Source organism: Salmo salar, chromosome ssa01 (assembly GCF_905237065.1).
Source record: "Salmo salar chromosome ssa01, Ssal_v3.1, whole genome shotgun sequence".
Lineage (NCBI taxonomy): Eukaryota > Metazoa > Chordata > Actinopteri > Salmoniformes > Salmonidae > Salmo > Salmo salar.
In genome coordinates this window covers 71,583,634-71,596,139 of record NC_059442.1, presented here as the reverse complement: position 1 = coordinate 71,596,139, position 12,506 = coordinate 71,583,634, and the positions used below count along the sequence as shown (strand labels likewise).

Below are 12,506 nucleotides of genomic sequence, written 5' to 3'. Positions count from 1 at the left end.
ACAGGAACTTCTAATCATGGGTGGAATTTCAGCTTGCCTGGTGACATCCCCAGGTAGTAAATGTAGCTAAAAAAGACAATTGGTTTCTTTTTTTACAATTGGAAACTATTACAGTAAGGTACATATAATTGCTACTAAGAAATTTGACATTACTATAAAAACAGCTGCATTTGGGCCTTTAACAAACTTCACATGCATATCAGTCAAAATGTAATTAAGGTATAAAAGGCATGAAATGAAAAAGATGCAGGAGGGCAAAGGCAGCCAGGAAAAATAACTTGCCTTTTGGGAATTGCATCAGAGGTTGAAGCGCAGCAGGAGGAAGAAAATTGTCATCTGAAAAAGAGACAGTAGCACAGTGTAAAGTGGACAATGCCAGCAGCTGAGAGGACAGAAAACAATTAACACTACAATAGTGTGAAACACACCCTAACATGGGGCCTCTACACTACTTTGACAACAAACTAGGTCCAGGAGAGATACTTCTTTAGTGGAAATAAATGGCTCTAGATTCAAATCTCTTTAAGAGATCTGCCACACAACCGCCGGAGATAGTGTGGGAAACATCTACACCACATAGTGGGGTCTGAAACTATTGATACCTTTGACAAAGATGAACAAAAATGACTAATATAAATAATTCAAATACGGAGCTATATTGTATGCTAAAAGGGAAAGTATGTTTGTATACTAGTACAGAGAAAGAGGTTGTGTTTAAGAAGTCATTTTTTCCTCAAAAAAAGGTAGGCGTCAAAATTATTCACAACCCTATTGTTAATACCTCACCTTCCAAGGACAATTGCACAGCCTTAAAAAAAAATACAAAAATTTATGAGTTGGAGAACACATTGGGAATGATCTTAGACCATTCCTCCCTACAGAACCCTTAGTCTACGCTTAGACTAGAGGTCGACCGATTTTTCCTTTGAATGGCCGATTAATTAGAGCCGATTTCAAGTTTTCATAACAATCGGTATTTTTGGCCACCATTTTATTTTTTTATTTTTTTTTATAATATTTTTTAACTAGGCAAGTCAGTTAACCTGTCAAGGTATAGGGGGCAGTATTTTCAATTTCGGATGAAAAGCGTGCCCAGAGTAAACTGCCTAATACTCGGGCCTAGAGTCAAATATTTGCATATTATTAGTAGATTTGGATAGAAAACACTCTGAAGTTTCTAAAACTGTTTGAATGATGTCTGTGAGTATAACAGAACTCATATGGCAGGCAAAAACCTGAGAAAGATCCAACCAGGGAGTGGGATATCTGATGCTTGTAGGCTTTTGAAGTCATTGCCTATCTAACACAGTGACTTAGGGTTCATTTTGCACTTCCTAAGGCTTCCACTAGATGTCAACAGTCTTTAGAACCTTGTTTCAGGCTTTTGCAGTGAACAGAGAGCGAACAAGAAGGCCGGGAAGTTGGTGACTCAGAAAATGACAAGAGTTCATTGGCACGCATTCACGTGATGTGGTAGCTATGTTCCATAACGTTTTTCAAGACATTGGAATCGTCCGGTTGGAATATTATTGAAGTTTTATGTTAAAAAGGCCCTAAAGATTGATGCTATACAATGTTTGACATGTTTCAACGAATGTAAATAGAACTTTTTGTGGTGAAATTTTCGGCGCGCTTCTCACATTTGGAGTAGCTTACTGAACGTGCAAACAACAAGGAGGTATTTGGACATAATTTATGGACTTTATCCAACAACAAAAACATTTGTGGACCTGGGATTCCTGGAAGTGCCTTCTGATGAAGATCAAAGGTAAGTGAATATTTATAATGCTATTTATGATTTTAGATGACTCCAAAATGGCGGGTATCTGTATGGTATGATGTATTTTTCTGAGTGCCGTACTCAGATTATTGCAGTGTGCTTTCCCCGTGAAGCTTTTTTGAAATCTGTCACAGCGGTTGCATTCAGGAGATGTTTATCTATAATTCTTTGAATAACAGTTTAATATTTTATCAACGTTTATGATGAGTATTTTTGTAAATTGTTGTGCTGATTCACCGGCAGTTTGAGGAAAAATATTTTCTGAACATCACACGCAAATGTAAAAAAAAAAAAATGGGGTTTTGGATATAAATATGAACTTTATCGAACAAAACATACATGTATTGTGTAACAATGTCCTAGGAGTGTCATCGTGAAGATCGTCAAAGGTTAGTGCTTAAGAACGCATTCTTATTTTCAATGACAGCCTAGGAACGGTGGGTTAACTGCCTTGTTCAGGGGCAGAACGGCAGATATTTACCTTGTCAGCTTGGGGATTCAATCTTGCAACCTTACGGTTAAACTGGTCCAACGCTCTAACCACCTACTTTACATTGCACTCCACGAGGAGCCTCCCTGTTACGCGAATGCAGTAAGAAGCCAAGTTAAGTTGCTAGCTAGCATTAAATTTATCTTATATAAAAATAAAAAAAATCACTAGTTATCGTCAACCATGTGTAGTTATTACTAGTTTATCTAGCCTGTCCTGCGTTGCATATAATCGACGCGGTGCGCATTAGCGAAAAAGGACTGTCGTTGCGCCAACGTGTACCTAACCATAAACATCAATGTCTTTCTTAAAATCAATACACAAGTATATATTTTTAAACCTGCATATTTAGTTAATATTGCCTGCTAACAATTTCTTTTAACTAGGGAAAATGTGTCACCTCTGCAACAGAGTCAGGGTATATGCAGCAGTTTGGGCCGCCTGGCTCGTTGAGAACTGTGTGAATACTGTTTCTTCCTAACAAAGACAGCCAACTTGGCCAAACGGGGGATGATTTAACAAAAGCGCATTTGCGAAAAAGCACAATCGTTGCACGACTGTACCTAACCATAAACATCAATGCCTTTCTTAAAATCAATACACAGAAGTATACATCTTTAAACCTGCATATTTAGCTAAAAGAAATCCAGGTTAGAAGGCAATATTAACCAGGTGAAAGTTTGTCATTTCTCTTGCGTTCATTGCACGCAGAGTCAGGGTATATGCAACAGTTTGGGCCGCCTGGCTCGTTGCGAACTAATTTGCCAGAATTTTACGTAATTATGACATAACATTGAAGCTTGTGCAATGTAACAGGAATATTTTGATTTAGGGATTCCACCCGTTAGATAAAATAAGGAACGGTTCCGTATTTCACTGAAAAAATAAACGTTTTGTTTTCGAGATGAGTTTCCGGATTCTACCATATTAATGACCTAAGGCTCATATTTGTGTGTTTATTATATTATAATTAAGCCTATGATTTGATAGAGCAGTCTGACTGAGCAGTGGTAGGCACCAGCAGGCTCGTAAGCATTCATTCAAACAGCACTTTCGTCCGTTTTGCCAGCAGCCCTTCGCAATTCTTCAAGCATTGCGCTGTTTGACTTCAAGCATATCAACTCCCAAGATTAGGCTGATGTAACAGATGTGAAATGGCTAGCTAGTTAGTGGGTGCGCGCTACTAGCGTTTCAAACGTCACTCGCTCTGAGACTTGGAGTAGTTGTTCCCCTTGCTCTGCATGGGTAACGCTGCTTCGAGGGTGGCTGTTGTTGATGTGTTCCTGGTTCGAGCCCAGGTAGGAGCGAGGAGAGGGACAGAAGCTATACTGTTACACTGGCAATACTAAAGTGCCTATAAGAACATCCAATAGTCAAAGGTATATGAAATACAAATCGTATAGAGAGAAATAGTCCTATAATAACTACAACCTAAAACTTCTTACCAGGTAATATTGAAGACTCATGTTAAAAGGAACCACCAGCTTTCATATATTCTCATGTTCTGAGCAAGGAACTTAAACATTAGCTTTATTACATGGCACATATTGCACTTCTACTTTCTTCTCCAACACTTTGTTTTTGCATCATTTAAACCAAATTGAACATGTTTCATTATTTATTTGAGGCTAAATTGATAGTATTTATGTATTATATTAAGTTAAAATAAGTGTCCATTCAGTATTGTTGTAATTGTCATTAATAAATATTACAAAATATATATTTTTTTTTAATTCGGCCGATTATTCGGTATCGGCTTTTTTTGGGTCCTCCAATAGTCGGTATCGGTGTTGAAAAATAATAAAATCGGTCGACCTCTAGCTTAGACTGCCCTCTTCAATTCGAGGAAAGCCCCAAAATATGTCAATTGACTCCAGCCACCCAAGTCAGACTGCTCTCTGCTACGTAGGCAAGCGGTACCGATGGACCAAGTCTGGAACCAACAGGAGCCTGAACGATCTCCCGAGCCATAAGACTTCTAAATTGTTAGTCAGCCAAATAGCTACCCGGACTATCTGCATTGACATCTTACGTAGAAATAGAATGAAACAAACAGGCATTCTATTTTTGCTCTATTATAGTGGCCACTATGCACAAAGCTACATGTGCACAAGGCTACATGTGTCCATAAATAACATTCACTGAGTAAAAAAGATAATAATCCCCCCTCACACACACACACACACACACACACACACATTACTGGCAAGTTCAACACAACAAAAGCAATATCTTTGGGCTACACTGCACATTATTACATTGTACACTTTCTGCCTGTGGACATCTGTTCCACAATGTGCCAGCAGAGCATGATACGCTTTGTTGGCATAATTGATCTCTTTCTGGCAGAGAGAACACCTGGCATACCCCTTTTATTCACTGTATTGAAAAGGTGAGAGAGGGAAAGTGTGTGGTGTTCCTTTCACTTCTATAGTGGCATCCAGCTTAAGCCAAGCCAAGCCCAGCTCCAGCAACACTTAACTGTTTAACAAGCAACGCCTCATTTTCACCTAGTTTTCTCATTCTGAAAAATAACCACACACTGTAGAGGGAAAACATTAGCTCACAGATAGTTCGTTAGAGAGTTAACATTTTACACAGATTGCCAGGGTCCAGTAAGCAACTAACATGTTATAACTTGAGGAACAGCAAGGAGTCATAACGTTACCAGTTAATACAATAGCGAATTGGTTAGGTTACTAATGTTAGCGCATCTGATGTTGTAAGGTTAGCTAACTGACTTTATTAGCCAGCTGATTTTCACACCATAAACTAAATTATTTGATCAGATAAGTTGGCATAGTGACTCAACATTTCTCTGGCTAGCTACCGGAGAATTCGAGCCAGCCAGTAAGATCCTTAAGAATACTTGTTCCACCACCCTCACCTCAAACTTTCCAAATGCCAGTTGTTGTTTTTCCAGTTACAGATCATGTAGTACGCTTCATCACCTTCTCACACCCGTCACCGTGGTCAGGCGTCTCACCTACCTCTTCGTTATCGTTCAGGGGAAGCGCAAACTGCCTTTCCACTCTCCCGTCGTCTTCTCAGAGCGTGCGCTGATGACGTAACTAGCAAATTGGTTGTCTCTTCGCTCTTCAGTCGCGTGCTGCTTTTGTTATGTGAACGATTGGCTGAGCCTTGGATACAGCCAGTATTGCGCCAAATGCGAATCACTCGTTCGCTTACAGCCAGCAGTGATCCAAAGTCGTCGCCCCCCCCCCCCAATTTTTTTTGTATACAATATAGCTCTGCATTTTAATTATTCAGTTGTCATTTTTGCTTAGCTTTATATCTGGACAAACTACACCTCTTCGGACTGGGAGATCTGGGGCTTAATCAAGTGCCTACTGCGCCGGCCAATCGGATAGCTCAAATCGCTGTGAGTACAGCTTCCACTACCCCGGCCACAGCAAAGTTTGATACCAGCCTACCTGAGATTTCATAACTTTTAAAACCCTGACCAGAGTGAGACTGTCAAAGAATACAGCAAAGAGTTGCTGTTTTTAGGAGTGTGTCCATGTATTCATGTTCACGTATTGATGCCCTGCGTTTTTATTGTTAGTAGCTTGTCGTGTCCATTTTAATATCAAATCATTTTCTCAGGTCATGGAAACAACATGAATCTGTGCATGAGGCAGGTGGAAGACAGTCCCCCCCCCGTCAGTCTCACCAGGGGAAAGGAATGAGAGAGCAGGGACTGTGAGATGGAAAGCTCTGCTGCCCTCTCCCTTGGCTGAGACTAATGGCGTGTTCAAAATAACTGGGAACTTGGAAATTGTTGACTTCCGACTTCTGAGCTCGAGTTCCTTGAATGCACCGATTTTCCAACCTGAAGATCATGATTTGACCTATCCCTTCCCTCCCCCCTCTGAGAGGTAGATCTCTGCTTTCTTTTTGACTGCAAAAGTGATCGACTGAAAATGTTGGTGCCCGTTGTATTATGGTATGCTAATAGCTGCACCCATAGCTAAGGCTAGCGTAAACAGAAAAGTTGCAAATCTGATGTTATCACTAGACCTATTTTACTAATGTAAATCCACCCAGTGTGCAACATTGCTGACACCCTCTAAAGACAGGCAGTTTATAGCATACAAGATGGGAAAAGTTTACAGGCATGCAACAAAGTCTGGGAAAAAGGTCATTACTGTCAGAATGACTGAAGATTTTCCTTTTTAATGTAGCAACATGAAGATCAGCCTTTAAAAGGCAAAATAACTGATACAATTAGGCATAGCAGTCATTTTCTGATCCAAGTTACTGAAAACGAAATAAATCAATAATTCCAATTCGCAACAGGTTAAGCAGAAAAAATTTGGTTCAGGCTCTTATCTAAGATATAATAGCCTAGACAACATATTTGAAAACAATCCTTGATTCCAGCTTTTGTGCCTAACTGGTTGAGACATATGCTTGACAGACACCCAAGCAGAGCATTAGGGGAGAAAGAAAGAGCCAAAGAGCACAAATTCAAATCAAGACCATCTAAACAAAATGGGAAAGGTTTAATTGCAAAAATCTCCCAATTTGAATACTATGAGCGCCATTTTAGCCAAATCACCAAAATGTTTTAATATTCTCAATAACCTGTAGATTAAGATGTCTTGGAATATTTCAATAGGACAGAAGCAAAATATATTATCAATGATTAGGAATACAACAAATGAAAATCAAAAGTTGTCATCAACGTACAATGGTTCTGAATACCATTGTCCAGTCATACAACAAAAAAGAGATCAAGCATCCACTCATCAAAAGCCAGGAAATATCACGTTACAAATGTATTTTGTTTTGCATTTATTACCGTAATGAATATTCAGATTAGACCAGTTTAAAGACCGGTTACTTCTCTAGTCTAGGTTCCAGCGTTGAAGTATATCTAAAATTGAACCATAGACAATTAACATTAGCTATAATGAAATCCATGTTGCTTGAATTCTGTCCACCTGTTCTGCATAGGCTAGTAGTCAATAACTTTGCTTGAACACTTTTGTGGAACCTAAAATATAGGCCAACACCTGCCCCACTGACCATGAAAGAGCTGCATCGTGAAATGTCAAATGTCTGAGAGGAGGCAAAGAAAGCTAATGGCACAGACCGCAATGAACGCCATGTTAACTCTAGTCACAAGTCAATATGAAACATGAGGGGTCATTCTAAGACATTATAGTTGTGCAGTTATTAACTAGAGCAGCGTACAGTATTGTAGGTGTAACATTAACGACAGTCAGTGTGGCACATGATTGAAAAACGGAGGCCTAGTTAACCGGACACCATATAGCAACTACAGCACTGTGTTAACGTTCCAATTTGAAAAGTAGACCAACACAAAGTCAGAAGTGATTCAGTGCACTAGTAACAGCTAAATCCAGCTGTGATGGTATTGATACACGCTTAAGCATGTTCATCTAGCCCTTCCTAGGATAGCGAGAATACATATCACAGCAAAAACAGACCGAGCAAACCCACAAGGCCCGTCAGAGCCAGTAGGACCATTTCCTTTACGTTGTTAGCATTTATCCTGCAGTAAGAAGCTATTCCAAATTATAGCAGGAAACCGAAGTAGAATATAAAGCATGTCTGCCCTTCCAAAATGACAAGTATGCTTATATTAGTCCTTAGGCAATAGTCGGGTCTAAAGCGATTAAATGGAATGACACTCAACCAGGTCTTTGTAATGGTCTCCCAACCCCACCCTGCCCTGCCCGTCTGGCCTCGCATGTCTGGGAAAGTGCATAGCTATTCTAACAGAAAAGAGAACATTTTCAATTCAATTCGCGTGCACTAACCAAGTTACACAATAACAATGCTCCCAAACAATGTCTGACTTCACCCGAATGAGATAAAAACACATCATTATCCAAAAGCGTGAATGGTTGACAGATCGGGAGATTGGAGGGGTGAAAACCCAATTTCTCGTGCGATGAAAAATGTTAGCCATCATAAGAAATTGCTTGCTTCCAGTAGGTAGCTACCGTTCACTTAAAGTATTTTGGGATAAACAACTAAAACAGGGGAGTGGACGACTTTAGATGAGATTCCTTTGTTGTGACTAATCCAAGCCATCTTGAGCTTGCGCAACCACAAACCAGGTCGGAACATGACAGTCAGAATTATTCTAGTATGAGCCAATTTGTTAGTTTCTTGGATAAAAAAAAAAAAACTATAGTATTACATGTTATGTAATAATCAGCACTGATGCATCCGTTTAAATAAATGGTACAATTCTGCCAGTTCACTATATTAACTAGCTTCTTGCTGATGTGTCAAGTAGGTGGTCTGCATCATCTTTACAAAGCCAGCTATCTAGTTATCATTATTGCCAATTAAGTTAGCAAGCAAGTACTGAAATGTCTATTTTAATAACGCTTTACAAAGACAGATTTAAAAACCAGATGAGCCTTAAAAATGATTGACTACTCACGGGATGGTGCTGGAGGAGCCGCAATCGCTTCTTTCTCTGGAGCTGCTTCTCGTACTGGACCTGCTTCTTTTGCCGAGGGATATGGTCTGATGAGTTCTGGCAAAGAGTCTGCATCCAAACAATTGAGAATCACTGGTGCTGGAATTATTTCTGCCAACTCTTCCTCTGATGGAGTTGAATCTGGAATCACCTCGTCGTGTGTCAGTTGTCCCGTGGCACGCTCTGTGGTGGTGGTCAGTAGCGCTTCCTCGTCCTTCGTAAATTTGATTATATCCTCGGGGTACGAAGCCTTGTGCCTCTCAATAGCATCATGTGCTCCGCCAACTAAGTCTACAATATCATCGTCGCCAAATGTAGCTGTGGCCTCGTTGTTGCCATAATGATTACCGAATTGACTGTATCTACTCATTTCGTCTTCGGATAAAGTTTGTACTTTGCAGGGCACGTTCACTGAATAACTACGAACACTCAAAATACGTTCGTTGAATTCTGTCAGGCTTTTTGGGTCCGAATAAACTACTGTTACAGAAGAACGACTCCACCACTGCCACGGAACAACTGAATAGCTCGTGTGAGTCGCCTACTACACATAGCCCCTTCACCAGAATGTTGAAATAGATAAGCAAGAGTTGAGTGACCAATAACTACCGAATACCCCTGAGCGATGCCACCTGTGACCAATAAGGTGTTGGGGAATCGCTGCATTTGTTAACACCCCTTTCACAAACCTGGCACAGTGAGGGGATTCGATTATCTGGCCCGGGTTATGTGTGTGAGGAGTTTATTCTGGGTGGAAAGTGTACGCATTCGTTTTGGAACTTGGCTGCCTCCCAGGCGTGAGCCAGGAGCCCCATTTAAAGCCCACAGCGAAAATAAAAATATGTGAAGCACTTAAGAGATTGTTGCCTTGCCTTCTATTTTGCAGGCAACGTTTCTTCTCCGCAATGAGCCTGGGGGCCCTTTCCTATGCTTATTGCTTACACATGACAGATCTTACAACACCTGTGTAGGCTAACTACATAATACGTTATAGCAATTTGTAATTCATGACAATTAGAACTAATTACGAACTACTTTTTTATTATTAATATATATATTTTCCCTGATTTTTCAGGGGGCGCTGCAGCACCCTTCTTACGCTTCGAACACACCGACTGTGTTATAGCGTTTCGATACACCAGAAGTACATTAATTTCCAATAGAACGCTGCGTTTGCCTTGCAGCATTGCGTTGCAGAGGCAGTTGCCGTGCGTTCTGTGTGGTGCATACGTTCGATTTATCGAACGTATGCATCAAATTGTATGCGTTGACTTGACAGAAAGTAGCAAAATGTGAATGTTTAATTTTTGTTGCACACATATCCAGTAAACAAACGTGGGATTACATAATAAAAACAGTTTGACTGGAGAATTTCTTTACATTTTTTTATTCATTTATTTGCCAAGTATATTATTTACTCGATGACATCCACAAATTAATTGTGAGAGCCTATAATATAATTTCCCTCCAAAATGCAGCTTTGGAGCGAAATGCATAATAGTCAAGATAGCAGAGTCGGCTCTTTCAACAATGAGACCAACGTTGAGGAAGGTGGTCTTGATCACGCTGTTGGGCCAGGACCAGCCCCACCGAAAGCGCAGGTCTGTGTGGGTCCAGAGATGGTTAAAGTCCCGAAAGCAGGCAGGGGAGTTCCACCGTCTCATTCAAGAGCTTCGACTGCTTGGAGAGGAATTCAGAAGTTACTTTCGTCTGGACCGAAGCCAGTTTGATCACCTGTTTCAGATGGTTGGAGCCAGGATCATACGGATGGATACCAACTACCGGGAGTCCATCAGCCCAGTTGAACGCCTGCCGATTTGTCTCCGGAAAGCTACATTCTAGTACATTTTTAAAGCCTTTGATACCATAATTGATTGATATTTGATACATTGTTTTTATGTGCAACCTAGCTAGCTAGCTAGCTAAAGGGCTCTCTAGTTAATAGTCCCTATTTGACATCAGATGTACTTTTACAGAATGTTCATTAGGACTATAACTTTTCCCAAAGTTGGTTTAGAATCATTTTTTAATTATGCAATGTTACCAAATGAAAAGAAAATTGGGGTGCCTTCTGCTCTGATGAAGGTAGGCTAGTCTTCTCCAGGACCCATTGTTGTGGGTCACGTTAACTAGCCACATCTGGCACATGCCCACTACTAAACTGACCTGGCAATCCTACTATCGTGGACACTTGTCTCCAAGCAGAATTTTTTGTGTTTATTTCCCTGTAGCTGTCAGCAGTTGTGTCAAAAAGACACGGTTTTGAGGATACTGCGAAAATGATTCTCTCCTCCATGTGTCCAACCGCATGCGACCATCTGCAAAAGATACCTGCATCAGTATAGTTGCCTAGCTGCGCAAAATGTTACGTAGCAGTGATGCAAAGACTCAGTCGGTGTGTTCGAAGCGTTACGCTTTGAACACACGACAGCGTCATTGCATTTCGGTACACCAGAATTACATTAATTTCCAATGAAACGCTGCGTTTGCCTTGCAGCATTGCGTAGCAGAGGCAGTTGCAGTGCGTTCGGTGTGGTGCATACGTTGATTTATCGAACGTATTGTAGCGACCTGCACAGACAAATATGTGTAGTGTGTTATACTATTAGTTGGTTGTGTTGTACTTACCAATACCTAGTGTTCGCGGGGTCCGGCATGCCAATCAACCTGCTATCTGCCAGTCACGGGAATGCCTGGAATGTTCTGATGCCGGGCATCCTGGTGGTTGGCGGAGTGACGTGGGGGATTGAGCATTGCAAATTAAGACCATATTTAGCCGTTGTTCTCTCTCTTGAAGGGAAATGGAGTCCCTAGAGAAAGCAAGAGCAAGATGGGTGTCAGGAGTGGGGCAGCAGTATTATCTTAAGGAGACGTATACTTGGAAAACGGAGGAGGAATGGAGGGAGAAGAAGTCTAAGAGAGAGGGAAGAAGAGGGTGAGTTGAAGAAGAATGGTAGAAAGTGTAAGCAGAGGGAGCTGAAGAACCGAGGTAAAGCCAGTTTCAGGTTGGATATTCGACGGATATTCGCCTGTAGTCTTCTTTAAGTCCACAAACAGCAGTTAGGGACCATCAACATAGTGGCAAATCAAATTTTTCAAAATTCAATAGCCATATTTTAATTTTCAAAAAGAGGACGTATGGTCACCCTAGTTAATTTACCTGACGAACTCTCTCCTTTAGCTGCAATTTTGTGTTTTGCAGAGCTTGTGTGGGCTTCTAGGTCGCTAGCACCTTTATTTGACACTGACACGTACGTGCCAGCTTTGCAGGTCATGCATTCTGCTTCACACGGATCCCGACCAAGACGTAAGCACAGGAATTTTCTCTGTAATTCATCTGTGAATTTACCTTTTTGTTTTGGCATTTTTCCGCTGTTCTGGAGCCATGTGCCACTGTTGACAAGCAAGCTGCTGCTCTGTCTCTTGGCTGTTGCCATGGTGAGGGTAATGATTGAGATGCAGTTTGACCAGTGTTTGCATAGGCCTACATGACCCACCAATGGTGGCGTGTGAGAAGGCGGGACCTAAAGAGAAAGTTCAAAGCAATGCAAAACCCCCAAAACGCACACAATGAATGGCGACTGTAGAAAGCAAAAGCCAAATCCCGGACATTTTGGGCGATTTAGAAATCCCGGGCCGGACGCATTTTTTTAGGTCCAAAAAGAGGACATGTCCGGGAAAAAGAGGACGTATGGTCACCCTAATTTAACCATTACTCCTAAAACTTTCAAAACTGGTTCTAGCTAACCCGATGGCATAGACACACATTGCAC

The 12,506-nt window shown here is 41.0% G+C and overlaps 1 protein-coding gene and 1 long non-coding RNA gene across 9 annotated transcripts in view; both read right to left on the bottom strand.

The window, feature by feature from the left end:
* Positions 1–9,306, bottom strand: part of rtn10 (reticulon 10) — a 32,432-nt gene extending 23,126 nt beyond the window's left edge. The window contains exons 1-2 of one of the 8 annotated variants that reach the window (XM_014205670.2): positions 8,695–9,306; positions 283–336 (exon numbers count right to left, since the gene is read on the bottom strand). In XM_014205670.2, the coding sequence (XP_014061145.2) occupies positions 283–336; positions 8,695–9,103 (463 nt within the window). In that variant the 5' untranslated portion in view covers positions 9,104–9,306. Of the gene's footprint in view, positions 1–282; positions 337–8,690 lie in introns of all 8 variants that reach the window. The other 7 variants (XM_045721792.1, XM_014205681.2, XM_045721798.1 and 4 more) reach the window with 7 other exon arrangements.
* A 798-nt stretch (positions 9,307–10,104) lies between these two features.
* LOC106608055 (uncharacterized) lies at positions 10,105–11,771 on the bottom strand. The gene is made up of 2 exons (XR_006770604.1): positions 11,362–11,771; positions 10,105–11,051 (listed from the first exon to the last, which is right to left on the bottom strand). It is a non-coding gene; the product is annotated as an uncharacterized lncRNA (long non-coding RNA).
* Between the last annotated feature and the right edge of the window lie 735 nt (positions 11,772–12,506).